At 41.0% G+C, this 26,263-nt stretch overlaps 1 protein-coding gene across 1 annotated transcript in view; it reads right to left on the bottom strand.

The window, feature by feature from the left end:
* npy2rl (neuropeptide Y receptor Y2, like) overlaps positions 1-26,263 on the bottom strand; it is a 50,980-nt gene that overhangs the window by 6,312 nt on the left and 18,405 nt on the right. The window contains exons 2-4 of the mRNA XM_030430738.1: positions 15,616-15,867; positions 14,552-14,684; positions 4,036-4,201 (exon numbers count right to left, since the gene is read on the bottom strand). Of these exons, the coding sequence (XP_030286598.1) occupies positions 4,036-4,201; positions 14,552-14,684; positions 15,616-15,798 (482 nt within the window). The 5' untranslated portion in view covers positions 15,799-15,867. The remainder of the gene's footprint in view (positions 1-4,035; positions 4,202-14,551; positions 14,685-15,615; positions 15,868-26,263) is intronic.

Genomic DNA, 26,263 nt, shown 5'->3' with positions numbered 1-26,263 from the left:
ACACACGCACACACATGTCTCTGTGAGACAGCGCTACACAGCAGAAGCACCTTAAAGATCACAGAATGACTGCTGGAGATCAATAATGAATTGTTTTTAGATGACATGAGCACAGCTGTTGGAGACGTGTGAAAGCAGTGATACACCAGCTGTAAAACACACTCTACATTCTTACATTTGAGATTCCTGTAAGTGTTTCATGTGTCATTTACTGCCATTGTACAGGAAAAAATCTCAAGAGACCTGATGGTTCAATATAACTAAAGAAATATGCAGAGAATTGTCCTCAAGTATCCAAAGAAAGAAGGGAAAAGGTGGAGTTTTACTAATAGGTGCCTTATTCCAATAAAAAAAATGATGGAAAACTTTTGTGGCCGTGTAGTCCAGAGGAAGGAATGTCTTACTGTTTAATCACAACACAAAAGATACAAGAATTGGCTAGCTAGCATCCTATTTCCTTAGTATAATGCTTAGAAGATTTCAGGTGTCTTTTAGTTTATGAGCGGTAGTTTTCCCAGTAAACACACCGACCTCTTTGGCTGTCTCCAGGCGGGGCGGATGGCAGGCTGGCCTGAAGAGGTCAGTTTTTTATCCAGGGAAACTGTTTTGTACGCTTAATAAAGCCTCTACACTTAACACAAATTCTAAACTTATAGTCATACCTTGTTCTGAACAACTCAACCACAAAGCTAACCAATCAGAGGTTGAGTGGGGCGGGTCTTGCAAGAAAAAGAAGTGGGATTCCCAACAGTATTATGCTAGATGAAAAGTCAGCAGAGTCTATCTTCTGAGGACCATGAATTCAATGGAGTACAGAGAATTGAAGTGCTGGACTGCATGACTATCCACCCTGAGTTCCTGCAGCTCGCATGTCTCCTGATAAAAACAAAATCAAATCCAAGTGTTCTGATTCTGAAAAAACTTTTATCTCATGTTTTTCCAAAGCCAATAATTCTATCTTCTGTCTTCCAGAAGTGAAAGTGTTGGCTGCAGCTGAACAACAGTGTTGACAAGAAGAAGCAGTGTTCTCATTACACCGACTCTCATGTTTCTCCACTTTGTATTAACGTTAAGATTCAGCTGCAGAGCTGTAAATAACCTGGCAGCACAACCTCGTTTTTTTTTAACAACAAACGAGCCGAGTGTGTCCCTGTGGTCTGCTGGCAGCCGTCTTTTGGTTATTATGCCTTTTGGATTAAAAGCTGGTGAAGCTGCTGTTAGCTTCTACAGTCCCTGCTGATAATTAAACCTGTGACCAGACCCCAGAAATGTAACCTCAGCAGAAGTAGGATCATAACTTTCTGTCACTTTTCGAGCGAAGTTCAGGTTTCTTTATTTGTGGTTTGTTTGTGCTAGAGAGTTTGTTACTTGCAAAGACTTTGTTTGCAGACTAATTTACACCTTTTAGGGGATTGCAGAGATGTGTCCTGAAATAGCACGCTAACCAGCTAATCCAAATATCCTGTGTTAGCGGTGTAAACACTTACACTGCCCTGGTACCAGCGCTTCCAGTCTAAACAGCTAGCTGCACAGCTAAATTAGCTTTCTAGATTCTTTTGTATTACATCTGACTAAAACAATGAAATATGTGGGCTCATTTAAAAACCTGCTGATGCTAATGCTAACTAAGATCTGAGGCTGTACTGAGTTCACTCAAAGCCATCTGCTAATGGACTTAAATCGGCACATGTACACAGAACTCATACGCTCAGAACATGAATTTAACATTTCATCAGGAACCATCTGCCAGAAAACATCACATTCAAACAGTGACTGAAGCTTTGTACCAGATCTCCATCTGTGGTCCCTGGACAGGTGGAGCCAAAACCACACATGCACTGACAACAGATTCGATTACATCATCTCAAAGAACCAAATATGTTTTTAAAAAAGACTTTAACTTTACTTAACTTGTCTTTATTTAATCTCCGCCTCTCAGTTTGGTTTCTCTACTAAAAGGTTCTGAACTCCACACGAGTTGTTCAGGTCGTCAGGGTCAGACAGGTAGAAATCATGTAAATGAGACAGCGTTGATCGCACCTCGCAGCACCACCACTCTGCACACCTACACTCACAGAAAAAACACATCCGAATTGCGCTGTGAGCGGTGCAGCGAGGCTGGCGGCGTGGGCTCCATTTGCATGTGAATCGACGGTGTAATCCTCTTTTCCTGACAGAAGCTGTATAAAGGTGAAAAAATTGCCTGTTAGATTTTAAAAGTGTGTGTTTTGGAGGACGGCAGCAGCAGGTGCAGTGCCAGGGACAAACTTTTGACCCTGTTTCACCTCCATCCAGCAGTTTCGCCTAAACGAAATCCGATAAAAATACCATCTACACTCAATATGATTACACAGTCCTCCTGAATAATTTACTCCAGGAGGTGAAGGGAACATTAAAATCATGACTAATGAAAATCTGGTTTAATTAGATCCATCTGGATATTTAATAATAAAAACCTATCCATAGTGGCGAACATATAATCAGCTGTGTGTTTGGTCACGGTTGTGTTATTTTTGGCATTGCTGCACAGCTGTGAGGGATTCTGCTCGTAGTATCAGTCTGAAAACAGACAGTACACATGCATGTGACTATGTTTCTATCTTATTGAGCTGGGGTGTCACGATTTCGATCGATCGGATAGATAGATTGATAACTTTTATAATCCCTGAGAGGGATTTAGGTTATCATAGCAGCGGGTACATTCAGTGATCAATATGAGTGTTCAGTTTCGATCGGCGAGTTCAGAGCCAGTATCAGTTCCACCCTCTGAAAAACAAAAATCCTTTGAGAACACTTCAAAGACGACCCAGCTAGCTCTGACGAAGACGAAGAGGACGAAGGTTTACTCACGAGGGATCAGCTGAACGGATGACGTTACCAAAGATCCTTTATTGATTTGTTTGTGAAGAGAGTTCACTCCGGAACAGATTTGAGAAACTTTGTAACAAACTGAATTTCTTTCTTGTTGAATCACTGAAGGATGATGATTTTTGTTCAACTCTGTTGAAAAGTCACCAGGATAAAGTGGAAGCTGTTTGATAATGTTCAATGACAGTTGTCGGGGCGTGAAACCAATGATCGGTTGATCTTTACTGATCCAGAGATGACAGTCGGACAATGAGAGAGCTGTCAGTGCTGAAAGAAACTTAAATTGGAAAATCATATCATGAGCTAAATTATCAAATCAATCATAGACTTGGAGAATCACAACATGATTATATATTTGTCTTTCTCAACTTTGACAGTCAGCTGATGACTGACATTGCAACCTATGGAAAAGTTTCTTCAAACCACCTTCAAACTTGTATGAGTCATTGTATGTCATCACTAGCATCCCCTTCACCTCATGGCAAAGCTAGATGTTTGTATATGTGTGGGAACATTTTCCAGCCACGATTGTAGCATCAGAAGCAGGAATTTCAATGTTGATAATGTTTTCCTAAACCTAACCAATTGTTTTTTTGTGCCTTGACCAGACAACACAAGCACAGTGTTCTCACGGCATCACATTGAACACTGAACCTAAAGAAAACTAAAGTTGCAACATGAAGAAATGTGGTTTCAACCTATCCGTGGTATTCAGAACCAAACACTGACAATGTCAATGTCTGGTGATTTGGTTGCACATCTGTTTTTTTAGCAACCAAAACCAAGAAAGTAAGAGAAATTGTATTAATGCAGTGGATTTCCTAACAGCTCTGAGTTCTGTGTGGATATTTCGGACAAAAATCAATCAAGGTGAGGTGTGTTTTAGGTTCTTCCAGGCTCAGGATGTACAGTAAGAAAAATCTGCTCTGTGAATCTCTGAGTGCAGCCTGACGTCTTTTGAAGGAATCTGTTCAGAAAATCTAGTGCTGTAGTTGCTGATATGAAATTTAAACACAAACTCCTGATTCTCTAAAACTTGATGTGATAAAAAATACATTCCAAAATGAACATATCTCCTCGACTTTGGTTATGACAAAGCAGAAAAGAAGAGCGAAGAAGAGGAGGAGGAACAACCACCGTCACCCCCCATCTTTAAGCCCCACCCACCTGTGGCGGTCCAAGGCGATGACGTTGAGCGTCACCGTGGAGACGTGCACGGCGAGCCCCTGGGCGTAGGGCAGCATGAAGCAGAGGGTGCTGCCGAACTTCCACTCGCCCTGCAGCGTGTAGACGAGGGTGAAGGGGAGGCACAGCGTGTTGACCAGCAGGTCGGCTGCAGGCGAAGGAGGAGACAGGAAGACATGTTTATATCGCCGTGACATCATCCTAAAGTTCGACTCTTTGACCCTCCACATTCAGAATAACGTACAAATCCAAAATAGTGTTGAAGTGTGTGATGGAGTCGAACTGCTGATGCCGCAGGAGGAGGCCGAATCTTTTCATCACATCGACTTTTCCATCTCAGCCACGGAGGAAAAGAACAAACCCCTCCGGCTCCCTCGAAAAACTGTTTTCATCAATCAAACCTGCTGACCAGAAGCTTCAGTCGTCACTTCAAACATCTTGTAAGATTCTTCTGCAGGGACGTTTTAAAGCTTTTGTTGATATCAGTTTTGATATTGCTGCTGATTTTTCTGTCGCACTAGCCTGAGTTCATTGGCTGTGTCGGATCAGATCATCAGATCGATCACTCCCATGTCTGTGTGCTACATTTGGGTCTGGAGCCAGGAGACAGTTAGCCTAGCTTAGCATAAAGACTGAAAAACTGAAAACGGGGGGAGGGGTGACAAAATCCACCAACCAAAGCCAAAAAAGTTTACTAATTATTGAAAAAGTCAAAACCATTTTGGTGCACAGCACTATTTCATGGATGTAGACAGCCAAGATTCCCCCTGTGTTTCCAGTCTTTATGCTAAGCTAACCAGCTGCTGGCTTCAGATACATATTAAGTGGTCCCACACATCCAGAACTCCGTCTACCGCTGGTTGCACCTGTCCTCACAAAACCCAAGTCTATGAATTCATTAAGTTTATAACGGAGACGTAAGAGCAGCTGGAGATGATGCCAGACTGACTTCATTTTCCTGGGAGATTTCATGCCCGGAGGCTGATGAAGTTCATAGTACAACATGTCTTTATAATAATAGGTTAGAGCAAAAACTTTGTTGCAAGATTAAAATGAATCATCGTGTCTAAACGAAGCCAAAACATGGAGGAACGAGGATTTACATTCTTGTACAACAGCTGAAATCCAACATCTCTCCCGGGATCTTAATTCATTTCCTCTGTTGCAGTTAATTGCAAGAGGCATCGGGCCGAGTTCGTCTCAGCAGAGAAGTGACTTTCATGCTGGCAACAGGCTGGAGGAGGAGGAGGAGGTGAGGAAGAGTCAAACAACACCAGCTTCACAAAACTGCGATCTGAACATATGCGCTAACGAGACGACGTGAAATGAAATCACAGAAACTGTCAGAGGAGCATCTGTAACCAGCGACACCCACACATCCAGCGGCCTCTTGTCTTATATAACCCGTTTGTATTCTAATCACCCCGGCTCGCTCTTTTCCCTGTTCTGCCTCTTGTTACTTCACGTCTGACAAAATGAAATGCGTTTGTACGTGAGTGACAGAAGATGAAGCCGCCGAGTCGTCTGAGGACGGAGTCAAAACAACCGGTGGGCGTCACATCCGTCCTCAGCCGCAGAGCGAGACGCCATCTGCTCCGAGAGGTCACATGGTTCCATTCAATCACTCCCACCTCCGAACGTGACGGCGCCAACATCTGCTGCTGCCGCTGAGCATCACTCAACATCTGGAGCCCAATGTCTGTCATGTTCTCGTAATCTGTCAATCTCCGACACGGATTCAAACAATTTCTGCAGCATTTGATTGAACTTGTAATTGTTTTTAATCCCATCGCTTTCGCAAAAAATGGTCAGATTAGAAGAATGGTCACAATGTTGTGTCCATCCATAGAATTTAATCCTATTCAGAACAACTGCTCTGAGCATATAAAAATCTAGATTTAATCCCGGGACGTTTTCCCCCAAAGACTTGTCTTGTCAGGCAACACTGCCTCTCAGGCTGTATAATCCCGCCAACAACCAACAGCACTTCTACAATGTTGACTCCAACTGCTCTGAAACATCTTGGTCTCACATTTGGCATCCCTTTTTTCAGATTCACTTGACAGTCAGATGACAAGAAGCTTCTGGTTTGAGGACAGAAACGGCTGATTTAACAAAATATCTGCACATGAAGGCTGATTCCTGCTCTGATTGGATCACCAATCAGTTACCAGCGAGAGCAGACCTTTGTTTAGACGAGTCTATCTGGTTGGGGACCAGGACTGACCCCGTCTCCTCCGCGAGCCGCTGAATCACGTCAGATGTTTTGGGGTGTCGTGCCAAATCATGTTAGACGAGAAGCTGCGCCTCTTGCCAAAATTTGGCCTTCTGCCTCCTGTGATGCTTCAGGGCCGAGACGACGGAAGACAGAGACCGAGGCACGAGAGAGACAAAAGAAGCAAAGACGGAGATCCGGAGTGACGTGAAGAAAAGGAAACTAAACCATGGCAAACTGAATGTGATGTAGATCATTTCTGCAGTTATTCAACAAAGCGTTGCAGCATGACGAAGGTGAGCCGACAGCAGCGCTGAAGGTGTTCCTGAAGGCGCCCTGATCGTTATCATTCATTCAGAGGTTTATGAACAATAATTTCATTTGTGTCGTCCAATAATGAGACAGCTGGAATTGTTCCCATTACAATGAAAAAGACAAACGCAGACTGACAGAACTAATGAAGGCCAGCGAGCAGCCGAGGCAGCCGAGGCAGCCGAGCGCTCACTCGTCAGTTCATCTGTTTGTTTATCACCGAGCTGCCCACTCTCCGCTTTGTGTTTTCGGGGGAATTGAACCGACAACTTTCTCCCGTTCTGCACCTTTCACATCACATCAGTCACACCGCTGCTCTCTCTTTACCGACGCTCTGTTCTTTCTCCTGTATCTGATATTTACTCCCCGCATCGCTCGGCTGCTCCGCTCAGTCCGTTAATTCAGTCGGAGGTTTATTGGCAGGAGGTCAGCGTCCGTCAAATTCAGACTCACATCATGTGAACAGGGTTCGTACACATTTTTCAAGCTCAAATTCAAGCACTTTTCAAGCACTTTTAAGGGTCATTTTCAAGATTTTCCAGCACCTTATTGCTGGGGTAAAATACGTTTCTACAGGAATATATAAACTCATTATTTTTTCTTCACTTTTTATCACAACTATGTACACTGTATTATGATGTAAACATCTAAAATTATGTTTCATAACAGCAAAAACTTCAGAAATTAATTATCCAGTCTGATCCCAATTTTGTGAAAAAGACAGTTATAATTTCAAGCACTTTCAAGCACTTAAACTAAAATCCAAGCACTTTTCAGACCTTGAAAACACAAGATTGAAATTCAAGTACTTTCAAGGATTTCAAGCACCCGTACGAACCCTGTGTGAAATAAGTAATCTTTGTTGGGTTTATTGGAGTTGTAACACCTGGATCAGTGTCAGACGTTATCTGTCAACTGAATTGTGATTTCTGTTTCTGCACTGGTGTGAAAGTGTCGTTAAACACGTTTGTACATCATCTCTAAAGCTCTTTCTTCTGTCCTCTGTAATTTTTTGTGTGTAAAACCTAACGTAACACCTCGTCTTTGAGGTGAAATCATTTGAAAGTGTGTTAGTGCCCTCTTGGATGCCATTAATGTGGATTAAACCTGATAAAGGACCCTGTTTGGGCCCGGTGTGCAAGAAAACATAATGCAGAGTCCTTGTGGCTTCGCTACCCGATGGAGAGGGAAACTGTGTCACTATAAACCAATCACATCATGGACATTTTGTATGAAATGATCCAAGCGTTTTGAACCTTTAAATTTGCAGTTTTTCAGAGATTTCTATCAAAGTTAGCATGCTAACCAGCTAGCCCCGGCTCCTGTGAGTGACTGTGATCACCAAGATACTCAGATATGAAACTCCTCAGGTCATTATTCTCCCTCAATAAACCCAACATGAAAAAGCAGCAGGAATTTAAAAGATTAGTAAACTTTATTAAACCCCAGAGGGAACAGCAGTTTGGGTCCTCGTGCACAGTGACAAATAAAAGGAGACACGAGTCAGACTGGTCACAGCCGATGACATATAAAAGGCACAAACACAAAGACTAAAACATAACGAGAGGGGACGTTAGTGCGGGTCAGGAACCCGTCCAGCAACCAGATATAAAAAGACGATATTAATCATGTGGACCGATAAAGAAAAAGGCCTGAAAATGATGTAAAAATCAGAACAATAATAGAAGAAATACTGAAATATGATCAGGAGGTGTTCTCAGCTGTTGTGAGTTGTTGTTCTCTCGCTCGTTCTGCGTTTCTGTCTGTACTAAAGAACACTAAAGTGAAGCATTTGTCTTTTAAAGGAGCAGTGTGGTTGGCCCCCCAAAGGTAGCTTCCTAAAGCTTCCTCTGTGCCTCAGGTCTCGCTGCCCAGCCATGTCTCTGTAGTGACAGCTAGCGTTTGTGTAGGTGTGAGTGTGTGTGTCTGTGTGTCTGCGTGGCTGTGTGTGTAGGTGTGAGTGTGTGTATGAGTGTGTATATATTTGTGTGTGTCTCTGTGCATGACTATGGGGGTGGGAGGGTTGGGTTCTTTTAAGCTTCTTCTCCTGATTTTATTTGCTGTTTCTCTTTTTCTGCTGTAAGGCACTTTGTGATACTTTCTGTATGAAAAGCGCCATATAAATAAAGGTTGATTTGATTTGATTTGATTTGATTTAAAGGAGCAGGTTGTTATTTTCTGCTTCACTGCTTTTTACAAACTCTTTTCATTTCCTGCTGTCTTCTCTTCTGAGTGCAGCGATTAAAGCCCGACAGCAGCGCTCTGATTCACGCTACGGTCCGTGCATTAATATTCACACGCCGTCTCCTAGTTTAGTCTCTTTTTGTTGTGATCTACGATCTACGACAAGAAGACAAAGTGGCCGGCAGCCTTCTCTGTGTTGTAGTCCATCTTCAGATGACTGTGAACAGGATCTGATGGCTGGTGTCCTGCTGCTGGATGGAAATTAGTTTGATGTCTTACAAGAAAGAAAGGAATAAAAGAGATTAGAGAAAGGATTGTTTTAACTGCCCCATTTATCATCTTGCAGTCCATTTGATCTATCTTGTGACCCCTTGGCGTTTCTTAATCTATCCACCACAGTTAAAAACCCCCCAGAGGAACAATCCTGCAGCAAACCTGTTCGTTATCTCCAGAGATCTGAAAACAATCCAACACAAAAACACACAACACCCTCCAGTTTTTCAGGCTTAAAATTCTTCTCTACGATCATTATTTTCCACTTATGTGAACTCAAAAGAAGCCGCTGCCGTGAAGTTTTCTGTTGGAGAGGATACTTGTAGATTTCTGTGTTTGCCTCAGTTGGCAAATCTCTTTTAAGTGTGACTCATTAACCTGATCGTAGGCTGAGGACTTCTCCTCGTCGCTCTGTTTGTTCCCTCGTCTGCAGCCGTCACAAAGTACGAGACACACAAAGTTAACAGGAATAATTAGACGGAATGTAAAGTGGCACTTTGTTTGCTTGGTGTGTGTGTGTGTGTGTGTGTGCGTACTAATATCATTATATCGCCTGGAGCGTCAGTTGTTCTTAAAGTGTAAAGAAAATTGGATGCAAAGTAAAACTTACCGCTGGCGATCATTAATAAACACGCACACACACACTGCCTGTGTCCTGGAAAAACATCCCTAACTTCTTTTTGCCTTTTAAGTTTGACAAGTTGTAAATATAAAGTATGAAGAGTTCAGTTAAAGTTTCAGCAGAGTGATGATGTGAATACTCTGCCCTCTGTATCAACTTCAATTCTTCGTCCAGAACAACGAGCCTGTCATTATTCAAACAAGAGAAAATATTCTAGACTATTAAAACCCCGAGCCCGAGTCTCAAAAAGTTAAACCGTCACACTCAATAGGATCCTTCATGTCCATGATGTGACAGTCGTGAACAAGACGACTCATTTAAGACGACTGGAGCCAGCTGCTGTCTGAGAGCTGCTTTTTATTTTTAAATAAAGTCATGTAAGAGGGCAATGGACATATTTGTTAAATAGTTTTAAGAGTGTCACGAGTTTCCAGCAGCCGCAATACGGTCGACACGTTCCCACCGGCTGAAAACTGCAAATTTAAAGGTTCAATACGCTTGAATCATTTCACACACAGTGTCTATGATGTGACTGGTTTATAATTATTTTATGTCCTTACAACTGTCATTTACATTTTCAAACTCTATTTTCAAAAAGAGTATTTTACAACGAAAGCTGGATTTTTTTTGCAGGTTTTGCAAATAAAATTCACTCCAAAAAAAATATGCTATAGAAATAAACTTTCACTCCTGCTCCTCTGCCAACTCATGAAAATTCAACAAGGACATCTTTTGAATGCAGAAATGTGAATGTTTTATAATGCAATAACAGGTTATCTGAACTCTTACTGCCTCTTTGGTCATAAATTTGTTAATAATTGAAGGAAAAGTGCCATATTTTGAGTTCAAACCATGTTTTTCTGCTATTTAAAATGCAATAATGTTAACACAACTATCAAATTACAATATATTACAAAAATATAAAATGAAAGTAATTGTCTCCCGGAGTGTCCTGGATGTGTTGCCATGTGACAAACTTCTAATATTATGTAATAAAAATCATTTTACTTCCTGCTGATGTGTGAAGTCAGAACGTGGTTCAGTCGACTGTTTCTGTTCAGTTTTAAGACATTTTCACATTTATTTCCAGATTTTATAGGAACCTTTTAGTTGATGTCGCTGCTGTGAGTACAGATTAATTGAATGACAAGATTTAATAATGAACAACATGTGGTTTGATGCCCTGTGGCTGCCATTTTTTGTAAAATGCCCTTTTCATGAATATTGTCACCTGTGTTAATTTCCTTATGGGAAAAAAACTGTCAAAAATAAATTGATAAAAAGTCATGAAGCTTTCATTCATGTGTCACAGAGTCAATGTTTTCTGGAATCATGTGCTCTCAGTTTAAATGTCAGAAAAGGAAGTAATGTATGTTTGAATACAATTACTATTTTTAAATCATACAAGGTTATAATACAATAATCTGTAAACTTACCACAAAATGCTCACATGAACAACATTTGCCATGACGTTTCCTACAATATTACACAGCTTATTCTATCAAAACAAATTTAATTGAAAGTCATCCACACCCTTCAGTACAAGGTGAGGTTCTGTTAACGCTAATCTAGGTTTCATTCCTCTTTTAAAACAATAAAAACACGAAGGAGTTGGCTCTGATTGGGGCTTCTGGGTTTGAATGTAATATCTAAACTCAATCCAGAGAGAGGGCCTCCTCCCTGTCCCTGTCCGTGGTCCTGAAGCTCTACACCCACACCTGGAGTTCACCCAACTTCAACTTCAACCTCAACTTTATTTATTTATATAGCACCTTTCACACATGAATGCAGCCCAAAGTGCTTCACAGGGCAAAATTAAAAACAATAGACAACAATAATTCAATGAGTAAAAAGCAGACGGATAAATAAAAACAAAGGCATAGAAATAACAATAACTACAAAAGTGATAAAAGACTAGTGGATGAATAAAAATAATAATAATAATACATAAATGAAGTAATTAAGTAGTAAGTACAAGCATGGAGTAAGAAATAAATATGTGTAAAGCGTCAGGACATAAGAACTACGTGACATAGAATAAATAACATCACAATAAATAAGAAATAGAAAGAGCTAAATGACGAGGCATCCTAATTAAAAGTCAGACTAAAAAATTATGTCTTTAGACGTCCTCCACCTGTTTGATGAGTTTGTTCAACATCACATTTATGTCTCCATTAAAACGCGTTATTGTTCATGTCGGTCCTCCCCCTCACAGCCTCGCTTCACTTCACGCTTCATTACCTCTCATTGTTTGCCTGACAGTTCTATTAGCTTTGGTGCTGCTGATTAATTCAGCTCTTTATTTGTTTAGTTGTTTTCATGTAAATTTATGCATGTATTATGTTTATTCAGTTTTTTACAGTACACTACTGGGTTTCTAATGTTCTGATTGATTTCCTTTCTCTCTATTTACTTTCCAAAGAGTTTAATTAAAAAGTGAAACTTGTCTTTGTAAAAACTGACTTTGGGGGCGTCCTAGTGGCAGATGGGATTCAAAACACTTCCCCGCTCGTCCCTGCGTGTCTTTGTCTTTCTTACCGACGGCTGAAAATACTTCTCGAAAGCACCGCTAAAGACTTTGAATTGATCTGTTGTTTGAACACCTACAGCTCCTCTGAAAACAAAGACAATCCAGGCAGTAAAAGTCTGATTAATTATGCAGCAGCGGGAAGTTTCACATTAGATCATCGCGTGTCACTTCACAGGCGGGGGACTCGCAAACACTCGTCTCATTAGAAATAAATCGAGGCGAGGTGACATCGCCCGCCGTGCGAGGAGGCTGTTACCCTGAGAAGACATTAATCATGCTGCAGCTCTGAACACATGATTGGCTAAGTGCTGGTCGCTGCTCCCGTTGTTGTTTACTGGCTATTTAAATCCAGTTTGATGTTTGCAGTCAGAGTTGAGATATTCTGCAGCTCATTATAAACATGTGAAGCTCTGCAGGCTGTCATAAACACACAGTTAAAGCCTTTATCCTGAAGGTGCTGAGAGAGCAGGCTCAGAGCCACGTGACGCTGTTGGCAGCTGACGCTAATTTGTTTCTTTCACTCTTCTTTCATTTTGGCCTTTCTGTTGGTGCTGGTAGCTGTTGGAGCTGCGCCGATGTGTTGGTGGACTCATATTGTATTTTAAGGACTGGTTTGTTTCATCACGATGCAGCTTTAAACTGTCTAAACTTCCAGAAGTGGAAGATAAAACATCTTACAATACAGTAAGGAATCACTGTTTGTCTGTAATTACACATCTCCAGATCCGCTCATCCGATCTACTTCACATTTATCAGGTTTTGTTGCCGACGCTGAAAGAAAGTGAAGTGTTGATCGACAATTAACACATTCAATATTGATAAAGTTTTAATAAACGCTGCTACAAGATTAAAAATCCAACTTTGAAGTCAGGCTGTGTCACAAACAGAGGGGAAACTCACAGATGTCCATCCCTCAAGTCTCAAACATGCACATACAACTAGATTTCAAAATAATGGCACTTGACGAGCTATGAAATGATCCCTGTCATGTGATAGCATGGGGAAGCAGACATAAACAAACTTGTTGTAGTGATGCTTTGGGTTTCTTTGTTAGAGAGAAATGGAGGTTAAATTATACATTTCTGTCAACAGCAGCATGCTAGCTAACATTAGCTTCAGGTGCTAGAATGTTTACCGTTGTTTGACAGCACCACCTCGGAAAATACGGCTGTATTCATCCAGATTAAAAGTTGATGACAAACAACAAAGACAACCCCCCAAACTGTCCAAAACTCTTACTACACAACAATTAAAATAAGTCCTGCCAATCTAATATATTCACAAAATGACTTAAACATGGGATGAACTTTGCATGTATTTCTTTACAATAAAGCCTAATCGTGTATTTCAGTTTTTCAGTGCTACTTCGAAGATTGAAAGGTGCATTGTTTTTTCCTGTACTTTTGTGAATATACTACCTATTATTAAACAAAGCAGAGAATAAAATATAAAGTGGAAGCACATTTAAATTCTGTGCTTCACAGGTCAGACACAGGAAATGTTAAAGTCCAGCCTCAGTAACAGTAACGGAGGCTGCTGGGGGACGGAAACACCGTCTGGCAAAAACAATGATTTAAAATGTAAATTAATATTTAATAAATCTGGCCAGCGTAATCGCATCTGTGCAAAACTCCTTATATTATGTAATTATATAAAAAATGAGTATATTGAAATGATAATGATGCTAATTCCTTCTGCTAATCCTATTTCCATTTATTCAGATTAAAATTCACGTCCACGATGTATCATCATCAATAGCCTTCATGGTGTAGATACTCTGAGCAGTGTTATAACGATATAATATAACTGATCAGTGAATGTAGAGGAAATCAATCTTTGTCTTTCTCTGACTCACATTAAAATTGTATTCAACTCACAAATAAATGAATAATTTATTTGACTCAAATAGAAATAGAAAAGGTTGGTGAACGTATCACATCTGTACTCGACTAAAACACTCGTCTGTGCCTCAGGAGTTCCTCCAAAAAGGTCTTTAAATGTTTCCATCACGTCTTCTGTTGCACCAGTAACAATCTCACATCTGATATTTTTCATCTCAGCAACAACAACGTAACAATAAATGTTTGATTTCATCTCTTTGTCCGCCTCTCGCACAGCAGCAGACGAAGCCCAGACATCACAGAGACACGGCATATAACAGCTGACACATGTCTGAGTCATCACCACGGGCGACCTACAGAGGGCACACACACACACACACACACACACACACACAGCTGTGTGCTGTTTTCTAATTTGATGCTGTCACAGTGTTCACAGGCAGGAAATACTCCCTGACATCCACAGCAGATGACCTGTTTGTGTGTCCATGTGTATCCGTGTGTGAGTGTAAACGTACCAACGGCCAGGTTGGCGATGAAGAAGTTGGTGACGGTGCGGAGCGTCTTGAAGCGGTAGATGACGTAGATGACCAGGGAATTACCCAGAACCCCCAGCACGATGATGGTGCTGTAGGCCAGGATCAACACCACCTGCAGACATCGACAGACACAAGAGTGTTGAACAAGTGATGACAGCTGTAGTCTGTGTTTGAGACAGGCTACAAACAGAGATATTACATTTTTTATTCCGTTTTGTATTATGGATGGATATGACTGTGTTAGTTGACACACTGAGTGAAGACTTAGTTGAGTCCGTCTTTAGCTAATTTGCCAGTTAGCACTGAATACAGAATAGAGTGAATCTACAGGAAACTAATTTCAGCCGCTAATTGGTCATAAATAAGTACTGGAGGTTTGCAGATTTGGACCTAATGATGGCACTGGAGGATAGAAACACATGATTCAGTTACTAAGACTCATCCTGTGAGGCAGCTGTTAAGACTTTTCACACTGAACCACAACTTCAAGAGGAAGTAACCGTAACCGTGAAACATTTTCATGACAATCCAGCAAACTGACATCATCAAATCTTGAGCTTGAACTTCATGTCAGGAAATGCTGCAGAAATAAAGGTTATATACATTTATTTTTATTTTCTAGTTGGCTTTTATTGCCGAGAATACTTTTATGTGAACTACTATAAAGAAATGTTGGGTTTGATTAACAGTTGCTTGACATCAAGACAGTATGTAGGTCTATTTCTTTTTTTCATGTTGCCAAGATGGATACATGCAATATGTAACATAAATATTCACGTAGGTTTCATTGACTATAGCAGTCCGTGAAAGTTCTACATACTGCTGACATCCCACAGGTAGCAGGTGGGCGGTAAAAGATTGTGTCAATGGAAATAATGCTATGCAAATATCATACTCACCATATAAACACAGAGACTATGATACATTAGCGCCGCTACATTTTCTGCAAACATCAAGGAAACTCGTCACATCATGAATTGCATTAGCTCTGATTTATTAGTGGTGTTTTACATTCACTTCACGGGAGAATATGAAACCTCTACCTGAACACTCAGCAGTCTGATGGGGTCCTCTGGGAAATTAACCCCCTCGAACACCAGCGTGGGCAGTGCCGGGGGGTTAGCGCTGGCACGTAGGTCATAGTCTTGGTAGGCAAGGTTGCCGGGGTCACCGTCAGGCAGGGGGAAGAGCTCCTCTGTGGCGTTTCCTGCGCTGACGGCGTCCATGTCCGATCACACGTGTTCAGCCAGCAGCGGCATTGTACACACACACACTCACACTCACACACACATAGCCTGTAGAACGACAAAGACACAATGGTTATAAAAAGGAGGTAGCAGACTTCATTCTTTGAGATATCATCAACAGATTTTTAGTCACACGTTATTAAAAGCAAATTGTGTCTGGACACCTGCAGTTCTTTTCATATGTACAAAGGAAACATGAAAACTGTTGTCTGATTTTGTGATTTTCACATATGAAAAGGCAAATTATTATTATCAGAGAAACCCTGCAACACGCTGACAAAGACATCACAATATCACACGTATATCTTGTAAGGTTTTAACAGCGAACATGTTCGAAAGCAGTTTTCTGTTCACCAGTGTTGTGGAACGTGTCTTAAAGTCATACATGCATAAAAGTAAAGATATTTCATCCAAATATCATGTTGGGAAAAGCTTTAACTGATATAAGATGTACTATAGTATCAAAAACAGTTTTCTGGTAAGACATATACCAAAATATCAAAATAATAGTAAATCATAGATACATTTACACGCATACTTTATCATATGGATTGATTGATTATCAGATACAACAATCTGGTTTTTTCAACTGATTACAAATAAAATTGCACAACACATTTTTACAATATTTGCCTCCAAACTGATGTGACATAGAAGTATAAAGTAACAGAGAATGGAAATATTTAAGTACAGTACAAGTCAATGTGCTTAGTCACATTCCAAGTCCAAAATTCCCGTCCTTTTTGCTCTGTTTTTGGTCTCCACCACCTTAATATCAGACTCTTTAGCTGCCAAACATTGCACTATGTTAACCAGCTGGTATCTAATTTTGTTGATGACAGAATCATTTTGCCAACATGGTTGTACATGTTAAGCGTGTAGTTTGAACTGTTTCAGAAGTTCTAAAAATGTTTTGGAGACTTTGTTTCTGTGCAAACAAACAGCAGATTACGAGGTATAATCGAGTTAAAGCAGGAAATTGTGTTATGCAAGGCTGATTACTCTAAATCTGCAGTGTATTGTTTTGGCCTCCATACTGAACAAATATGGAGTTTTTGCTCTCCTTCATATTGTTTAACTCACAATTTTGGCTCCACATCTTATAATCCCCAACAGCAGCATGTCTTTCTTTCTCCATCCTTTTCCAAACTCAGCTGGAACACTTTGTTTCAAAGAGGTTTTTTGCAGCCAAATATTCAGGTCACTCAATGGGAGATGTCCCAGGTTATTCTCACCCTTAATCTGCAATGAAACCTGGATTATGAGTATAAATGAGATCAGATTACTGCTGCGAGTAGATCATCAGATAATCTCCAGCGCCTGTAAGCGCACCAGACAACTCTGGATGACATTTCACAGATAAACCAGGAGCTGCTGTTGGCTTTGTAATGTAGATTGTTGGCTAAACAATAGAGGTGTTAAACTGGAGGATACTCACAAATGGATGCTGTTTCTGCACAGCTAAAAGTAGATAAAATAATGGATTTGTTTGGTTTTATAATACGCATATGACAAACTGCTGTTCGAAGACTAAGTGTCAACATTTAGAATTAGTAGAGTTAACAGTAACTAATAGGATACATTTTTGTCACATGTCTGCAAACTCGCCTAAAAACTTCAACTTCAACTCAAATCATTGAGTTAGAGGACTGTTAAATATCTGTTAATACTGATTACACCATTTACACTCATTTCTCTGAAGGAAGACGACAATTTATTGATGCTAAACATGTCGCATTTTACAAATTCATATTCTAAACTTTGTGAAACTCTGCCTCTGACAAATTCTTCATTATTTGGGCCCCCTTGTAAATTCAGCAGATGTTCTACATGAACTTCTTCCTCTGTGTGAAAAAAGGATGTCCCAGTTCTGTTTATTTGCATATAGAGTGGGAGAGTGAGATCCACTCTCAAGTGGCCATTCAAGAGTCGTGTATAAACAGCCTCATAGTTTATAATAATGCACACTGACATTTCATAGAGGAAACAAGCATACATAATACAAATCTGCTTGTTTGTCACTGTTAACAGAGACTCCTCCCTCCTGCAGCCATCTTGTTATTGTGGTATTTTTGAGTCACCGAAAGACGACTGTCTGTTTGTTAAAACATAAAAGTTGCAGCCCAGCGTGTCATCCTCAAGACACCAACTCTGGTGAAGTCTGAATAGTTCAGACACCAACAATCAGAGAGGATCAGCCAAGACTTTGTGTTGCCAACTCACATAATTAACTTAAATTAGCTTCAGCAGAGCACATTTGAAGGCAGCAGATGTCATCGGAGTTGGTTTAATAAGCAGTCAACAACCTCCCACAGCTTAAGACAATGTGATTTATGCAGCCCACGTGATGCCAGCGAGCAGATGGTGGTTGTACCGGGCAGCTCCCAGTGGCCTCCCTGCCTCAGGCTGCAAATACTCATACAGGCACTGAGAGGAAACCTGCTGTCAGACCATGTGGGTGAAGTGAAGGTTCGAGCGCCGGCAAGGTTTTGGTGTCTCAGCTGACCAAAGTATCCTGGGAATCACCCGTCTTTCTGATATTTGTGACCACAAACTGCAGACATGGTGCAGCAACAATCACCTGAAGCTCACCGTCAGCAGAACCACCAGAGGGCTTCTGGTGGTTCTGCTGCTGCAACAGGGCAACACTTCGGGATGAGTCCGGTTTTGATAACACATCCACGGCTGAAACATCCAGCTGTAGCTTTACACTCCAAGTCTGTGGTTCACAGTTTGGAGAATGTCACACCAGCTGCGTCGCGGCTCCTTCACACACACAGCTGTGAGCTCTCTGTTTCGCAGCTCTGTGGTGTAGCCAGCCGACTGTCCTCAGGGGAAACTTCAACACACACACTCAGATACTACACAGGAAACACACAAACGCACTCACAAACAATCCAACTGCAATCTCTAAGTCGCACACTCCAGTGAGCTGATTCACTGAGCAGCATGCCCGAGGCGTTCAGCTCCCTGCTGCTCGCTGCTGACACGGTCAGCGACGGTGCCGACAGAAGAGACGCAAGGCAGCCAGACAGCGTTCTGCACACTCACCTCACAAAGGTCTAAGGTCCTAGTCAGCACCATCTTTCACACATTTACACTTCTGTAAACAGACAGCCGCGACGGAAATATGAAATTACTTTTCAAACACAAACCTCTTCAATGTGGCTTCGGGATACGGCTCAAGTATGACTTAAAACGTAACTACAAAATGCATTTCTTGCAGAAAATGCAGTGTGAATACTGAGAGCTGAAACACAGAAACTGTCTCGCATTGCTCTGCCGACCAGTCAGGACTCAAACAGTGTGTGGATTCATACTATAGTATAAGTGTATGAAGGATGTGGTAAAGTTCCCACATATCTACACCTGCTAGTGTTTGTCAGACTGACAAAGAGTCTGACAACTGTTCCTTCAGGACGAGATTTCCAGCCCCAACAGAACATGTTAGAGAACACAACTGTACTCTAACCACTCAGCTGTGAAGGATGCTGACACAACTGAAGCATTCACAGTTATAAAAGAGAGAGGTTTTAACAATCAGACTCTGCCACAGGGGTAATCAATCATCCACTCAACTATGTGTATGTGTGAGGGATTCTGAAGTTGTAGTGGCCACAGCAGCAGCAGTAGAGTGTTCCATAATAACAGAGGAAAAGAAACAGTTGTTTCCGTTCACAGACTGATGCTGCTGCGAACCACCAGCGTGAGTTTAAAATGAATAAGATCCGATGCTGAAAAAAATACCATCACAGTATAAACACAAAATAATGAATGAGCGATGCGCAGCTTCAAACAGGCAGTCACCACACTGCTGCCAGTCAGACGTGATGTGATGCGTTTACTTCCAAAATTAGGCACCGTGGTTTGTAAAGAGCTGACACCTGCTCCCTGCTCCACATAATGACTGATGACCTATAAATAAACTCCATCGACTACTTTTTAAAGCAACACTCTCAAATGAATGCCTGGAAACAATGGTGACTCATTTAAAAGCATGCATTAGATAAGACAGATTGTCAAGTCGCCACAGTCGTCACATTTCCTCCAAAATGTCCTCCGGACCACAGAAACTAGAAGCTCATTTGTGGCAGTTCTGACTTCCTGCCTCTGGAGTCACAGGGTACAAAACATTAGAGGGTATCTGCCTCTTCGTTTGGGCTGCAGGCATTCATTTTGCATGTGCACCGGGGAACAGTTTGACAAAGACTTCTCATGCTGCAGTTTTAGCTCTATGTCAACTTTTAGCGTCTTTCTTGTTGAGACAAACCACTCGTGGGCGGCTGTTTCCCAGACCTCTGTCACAGGAAATGTTATCTTGTTTAAACTTTCTTGTAGAACCACAGGGGCTTGGTTGACTGTAAAAGCACGCCAGAGGTTTGATAATGACACTGAACTGGCTTGTTGCTTCATTGGCATGCTGTTTGTGATAGTTGTTGGTCAGGAGTGGGCCACCCAATGCCATCATTTGAAGCTGTATTTGGGCTGGATGAGGGTAAATGGTAAATTTGGCTGTCTGGGAAAGGTCAGAAAAGTTATTCAGCTAAGTTAGAAAATAGAGAGAGTCTTGGCCGGATCTAGCCCACCACAACAGAGCAATAAAACATGAGCTGTGGGCCCAGATTTTGGTTAGATCTGGTGTATTTGGTTTGCTCTTGGCTTACATGATGCACGGTGGCCCCAAAATACCTTTTCCCATAAGCTTATGTTGTGAAAGAAGCGGCTATGAGTAACTCTTCTGGGCCTCACAAGCCCGTGAAATGACTTGTTTAACTCCAAATTTGAGCCATTTGGTCCAAAAGATTCCGAAAGTGCAGAAGAGACTAAATCATCTGATCTCTATTCAAGTTATGTGGGCACTAAACCCGGAGTTAGCTCGGTCAGCGGAAGTTTCTATTGCACACCAGCAGAATATCTATATCTCTGTCTTTGTTGGCCTCATGCGCCACTGAGAAGCTTTGATAGGAATGAACGTGACACCATCTCCAACACTGTATCCAGATTTTAATTGTGTTATCCATGGCCTAGGGCTTGCTGGCCGTGCTGGAGAATGATCCCAGGGACAGCTGTTAGCCGAGAGCTAAGCATGTGCAGTTGCAGCTCTACCAAAAAGGTTAAACGGCCTTTTGAAAAAGTTAAGTCCTGGTTGTAAAACGGTGCACAGAACCACAGGTTGGAAATGTAAACTGTCAAACACTTAAATCCATATTTACTTACTATATGTACTTGATGTGATGCTGCGAGTGTGAACTGAGCTTCTCAACCATAAGACCAGCTGCACATTATCACGCTCTCTTTAATCTTTTCTCTGTTGTCGTACCTGTTCTGACTGTCTTAAAAGAAACACATCAAATCCTATTAACTTGTTTCTCCTCCTAATCCTCAGCTTCCACATTGTGTTGTTTACTCTGTGCAAATATCACGTCTGCCTTAATTTCTACCCAGTCAGTCATTTGCCTGTCAATGGTCCGAATTTAACAAACAACCTATTAGCTTGCAAAGCTAGTTTTTAAAGGACACTAACATTCTGCAGCTGTACAACAAAAATACGCTGTGAGCAAAGAGCACTTTGATTTCATTTAATTATCTTTAAAGTGGAGTCATTGACATTCAGCTTGTGATCTTGCTGGAACCTCTCTCTGAAGACGACTGTTGATTATTTATTCTCACGAGCCGGCCCAAGTGATAAGCCGGGTCAATCAAACAGAAAGAGACGCAATTATTAGAAAACATCAAGCGGCCCGACAAGGAAACCACAGCAAGCCGAGTGTCCTAAACTCTGTAATTTGATCCTACAGCAGTTCTCAAAGGTGTATGCATTCAATTTAGTGACCCAAACTGAAGCCGAGGTTAATAAAGCTCTCCTGGCTCTTTTATCAGTTCTCACTGTTTTCTTCTGAAGCAGAACCCTTGTCCTGCGGGATCAGGCAGCGCTGCAGTTTGAGCGTTTCTAGACTAAAGCGGCAAAACAGAGCCCAGCTGGAAGGTGGTTAGAGAGTTCAAGGCAAGAATTATTTTAGTTCCTCTGATCCTGCAGTTTTTTTAAAGTTAAATAGTCTGTCTTCATTTATAATCTAATGCAGGGGTTTTAAAAGTCTGCCGCTGTGGGCTGCCTACAAGAAGTATGAGTTGTTGTTGCTGTAGGCTACAACTTGAGTACCATCGGCAACATTAACTTTAATCCTACCAACTGGGGTACTTGCTTACATTAAGTATTAAGAACTTTAGTTGAAACCACTTACATCTTAACTAAAATCATCAACAGAGTGTAAAGAAAAAAATGGTTTGGTGTTATGACTTTTATGTCTCATGTGAAGAGATATCTACTGTTAGCATGCTAATCAGCTAGCCTGGGCCGGTCAAAAGCTCACATGCTAGCGGTGTAAGCACCAAAAGTCCAGACCCCTAGCTGCAAGAATAACTAAGCTAACAAGCTAGCAGATGCAACACTTAGCATCAATTAGCTTTTTCCGGAGTGGAGCCGAAGTTTAGTTTTGTGTTCCTCTTCTTACTTTGAGGCATTTGTTGTATTTAATGGTTTTGTCGTGTTTGCTTTCAGCTAATTGAGTCATGTTAAGTTACATTTCATGGGTGAGCTGCTTTGTCAGAAATATGAGGAAATAAACATATTTGTCACCAATTTAGCAGAGCTTTGTTAGCTGCAATTCTTTGAAAATACTGCTAATTTAAAGAGTATCTTTTATACAACTACGCAAGACAAGCGCATCATCAGTTAAAGACAAACCTTCAAGCGGAAAGCCCTGTTGTAATGCAAATGTAAATCCGTGCCACATATGGATGACGTACCGAGTCAAACTTAGTCAAACCAGGCCGAGACATGTTGTGAAAAGCTCCAGCTGTTCTGTCTGCTCCGATTTGATAAGTTACTAATTCTTATTCTACAGAGTTTGAAATGAGAATTTTGAATAGCATAGTTCTCAAGTTGTACAGGGTCAGCAAAGTAATACAGAATATTGCCATCTGCATAAAGATGGATATTACATTTGGTTAGAGAAGAGACAGAAGTATTATTATGAATTGTAAACAGGACAGGAACCAGAACTGATCATTGTGTGGAACACCTTCTTTTAATGTGCACACATGGTAGACTATCAAAATAAAGTTAGCTGAATGCTTTGATCGTTATTAATGTTGTTAAACGGTTGTGGTGTGGTTACATTTATGCATAATAAACTACTTGGTTAGGTCAGAAAATTCTTTGGGTTAAATAATGTTATGTAACTGACCTAATGCAGATCACATTATGTCCGACATCCTCAGGTTACATAAATTAAAACAATCACTTTTAGTTGCAAACAGGATGTGAACTCTGGAGCCTCTGGAGGGAAAGTTTTATTGTACAGACAGGTAAAAACAGTGTCAAACTTTTAAACTGTGATTGTATATTTCTAGCTTTGGCACATTGCAATCTTTTAGAAGGATCATTCTGAAACCATCTACGGAGAGCTGAATCAAACTGAATATCAAACAGTAGATGAAAAAGCAGACAAAGAGCCACTGGATAGAAGGCTTTTGTCAAGGCGATGAAAACAGTAGCACAATGCTCCCTTTTGTCAAACAAGAAATAATCATTTACAACCAGTGTAACAGCAGAGATGGTGCTATGCTGAATATTTAGATATAAATGCTTCGAATTAGTTATTCCCCAGTGAATCCAAGATTTGTTGCCAGACATGAAAGTTTGGATACAGCCCAAAAAGAAAACTCATCTGTTCAGTGACTAATCAACTGACCAAAATGACTTTATAACTCAATGGTTAATTAAATGTCTAATTAACTGGCTTATTGACTCAGACTGTTGCACTCGAAGGGGGAAGTTGTGTCCACATAGGCTGCCTTTCCCTTAGTGGTTTGTAATGGAGCGTAAACCCTGCTGACCAGGCTTTAAACCTTTCATACATCTTCATCAATTTTATTAGAGAACATAAATCATCTGAATCGGCTTTTAAAGGACGTGGGTTCAACAAAGATTTATTATAATGGAGCAAAAGGCTACATTTATATTGCATTAGAGTTCAAGACGTGCATAATTTAAAAGGTTTGAAGTATGATAGCTGACAAGAGCAGGAAAGCCTCATAATTCATAATAATGATGCAATGATATGCTTTTATTGTACAATTAGATTTGATGCAACACTGCATACCAATGAAAGTCATAAAAAATAAAATAGAAACAGTGACATGCAATTACATGGGAGATTTAATACTTCAAAACAAAGTCTTCTGGAGATATGGATGCCTGACGAGGTTTTAACAGAATGCTTCAACTCTGTTTTACTGTGAAGCTCCAGAAATGTTTTGAAGACAACAAAAAATGACTGAATTTCATTTTGGGATGAATTGTTTCTTTGAGATGATTTCTTCTGGTGCTGTCCACCACAGGGACCAGGGTCTGAATAAAGTTCCTCTGGCACAGCTCCTGTCAGCGCTGACTGTCCTTGGTTGGTGAGACAAAAACCTCGCGGCTGCTGCAGCTTCATTCCCTCAGTAAGCACTTTGTGCCACTAGTATTAATATTAGGATGAACAGGGCACTTCTGTGATGTTTACTGACTGTGGAAACTCATTTAAAGTGAGAAAAAGCAGCAGTGTGTGACTGAAACAAAAGTTAATTTTCTGAGTTACGCTCCAAAGTACAAATGAATAATAAAACTCTCAGCAGTTTACACACTGCGACATGAGTCACACTGTAGTTAATACAAAAGAAGGAAAGGGATGACTCAAGAGTGAAAATAGTGCCACTGTTTCTTTTTTAATTTGTGATGGGACTAATTTGCCGTGTCTTGAAGACACAAACAGGGAGGTGGAGAAAGGACTTTTAATCCCTGTAAGAAGATATTATGTTAGTCTTGTTACTCCAAATCAGCTGAACTATAGTGGCAGGGTTATTCATTGATGTGAGATCACTGTCAACAAATGTTTAAAAAGAGGATTTGATAGTTTTTTTAAAAGGTTAAAGTCCATTTGTTCTGAGGTGTAAACGAACATTGTCCTGTGCTGCTCTGTTTGGCGTCACAATGAGCTCTCAGTTCTGGACATCAGCAGGGAGCATCAGCCTGCAGCAGCTCATCAAGTGAGCCTGATTCGTCTGCAGCCTGGTAGAACAGGACAGGAACTGGAGCAAGGAGAAAAGAGTCGCAGGGAGGCGATAACAGCTCTGTCATCCTGAGGCCCGCAGTGCTTTGACAGGAAGTCACACCACACAGGGGAACGGCCATTTACTTTTGCCGCCAAGTGGGAAATGAAATGGTCCTCGGCAAATCGAAAATCCAGGCCAACCGCATCTGTAAGGTCAGTTTGTCTAAATGCTATCTGGGGAGAGATGACTGAGCAGCTCTGGGTCAAGGTGAACACCTGAGAGCTCTACTGTAACATACAGACGTCTCCAAGGACCAATCAGAAGCAGAGAGGCTCATCTGAGGTTGTGTGGGTCAGAGCCGTCTTTACTCATCCCTGTTTTTAGTGAGAATCAATCGCCAGCAGTGAAACAATGAGCACTTCTGAAATCTGCACACGAAAAGTCGATTTAATGAGATCACATCATCGTGAACTCGTCCTCAGGCTGCTGGAGACCAGATGTCCACTTCACTGCACTTCATACTGTGAAGAGGTTCACAGCAGAAAGAGATGAAAGAGTAGAAAAAGATGAAGAAGTGGTTTCATCACCGCAACTGTTTTCATATTCTTTTTGACAATGTTTGTTTATTAAAGATGTTTCTGTTTCTCTTGAGAATATTCTGATCTCTGTAGGACCACATGTGGAACCCTGAGTAGTATTAATAAAGTAGTCCTGGACTTTTGTATAGTTTTTATTTTGCCTACATATACCACGATAAAAAAAAAAAAAGTTGTAACCGGTAACATTTGTTTCAGCACAACATTTCCTGTTTTTTCATAGCATATCAACATATTAGACCCACTGGAACATTTCAAAGGTTGACAACAAAAACTCCACATTCCAAAATGTGAATTCAAAAAGGTAAAATGGGGATAGAAGAAATCACCAGAATTTTGAACAATGTTGCAGAAAGTGAGAAAAGTTTCCAACATCTATCCTGTTTTCCAGAACGACAATAAAAGTTAATAGGATCTCCTCTCAGACCCAAGTACTGTGGAAATCTGTAATCCTGCTCACAAATGTACCAACTACCAACAATCCATCCAACAAACCATCCAAACAACCAACAAACCATCCAACAAACCAACCAAACAATCAACAATCCATCCAACAAACCAACCAAACAACCAACAATCCATCCAACAAACCATCCAAACAACCAACAAACCATCCAACAAACCAACCAAACAACCAACAATCCATCCAACAAACCAACCAACAACCAACAAACCATCCAACAACCAGCACCAACAACCAAGCAACCAACAAACCATCCAACAAACCAACCAAATAACCAACAAACCAT

The sequence above is a fragment of the Sparus aurata genome, chromosome 10 (genome assembly GCF_900880675.1).
Source record: "Sparus aurata chromosome 10, fSpaAur1.1, whole genome shotgun sequence".
NCBI lineage: Eukaryota > Metazoa > Chordata > Actinopteri > Spariformes > Sparidae > Sparus > Sparus aurata.
This window is presented reverse-complemented; position numbering and strand designations above follow the sequence as displayed.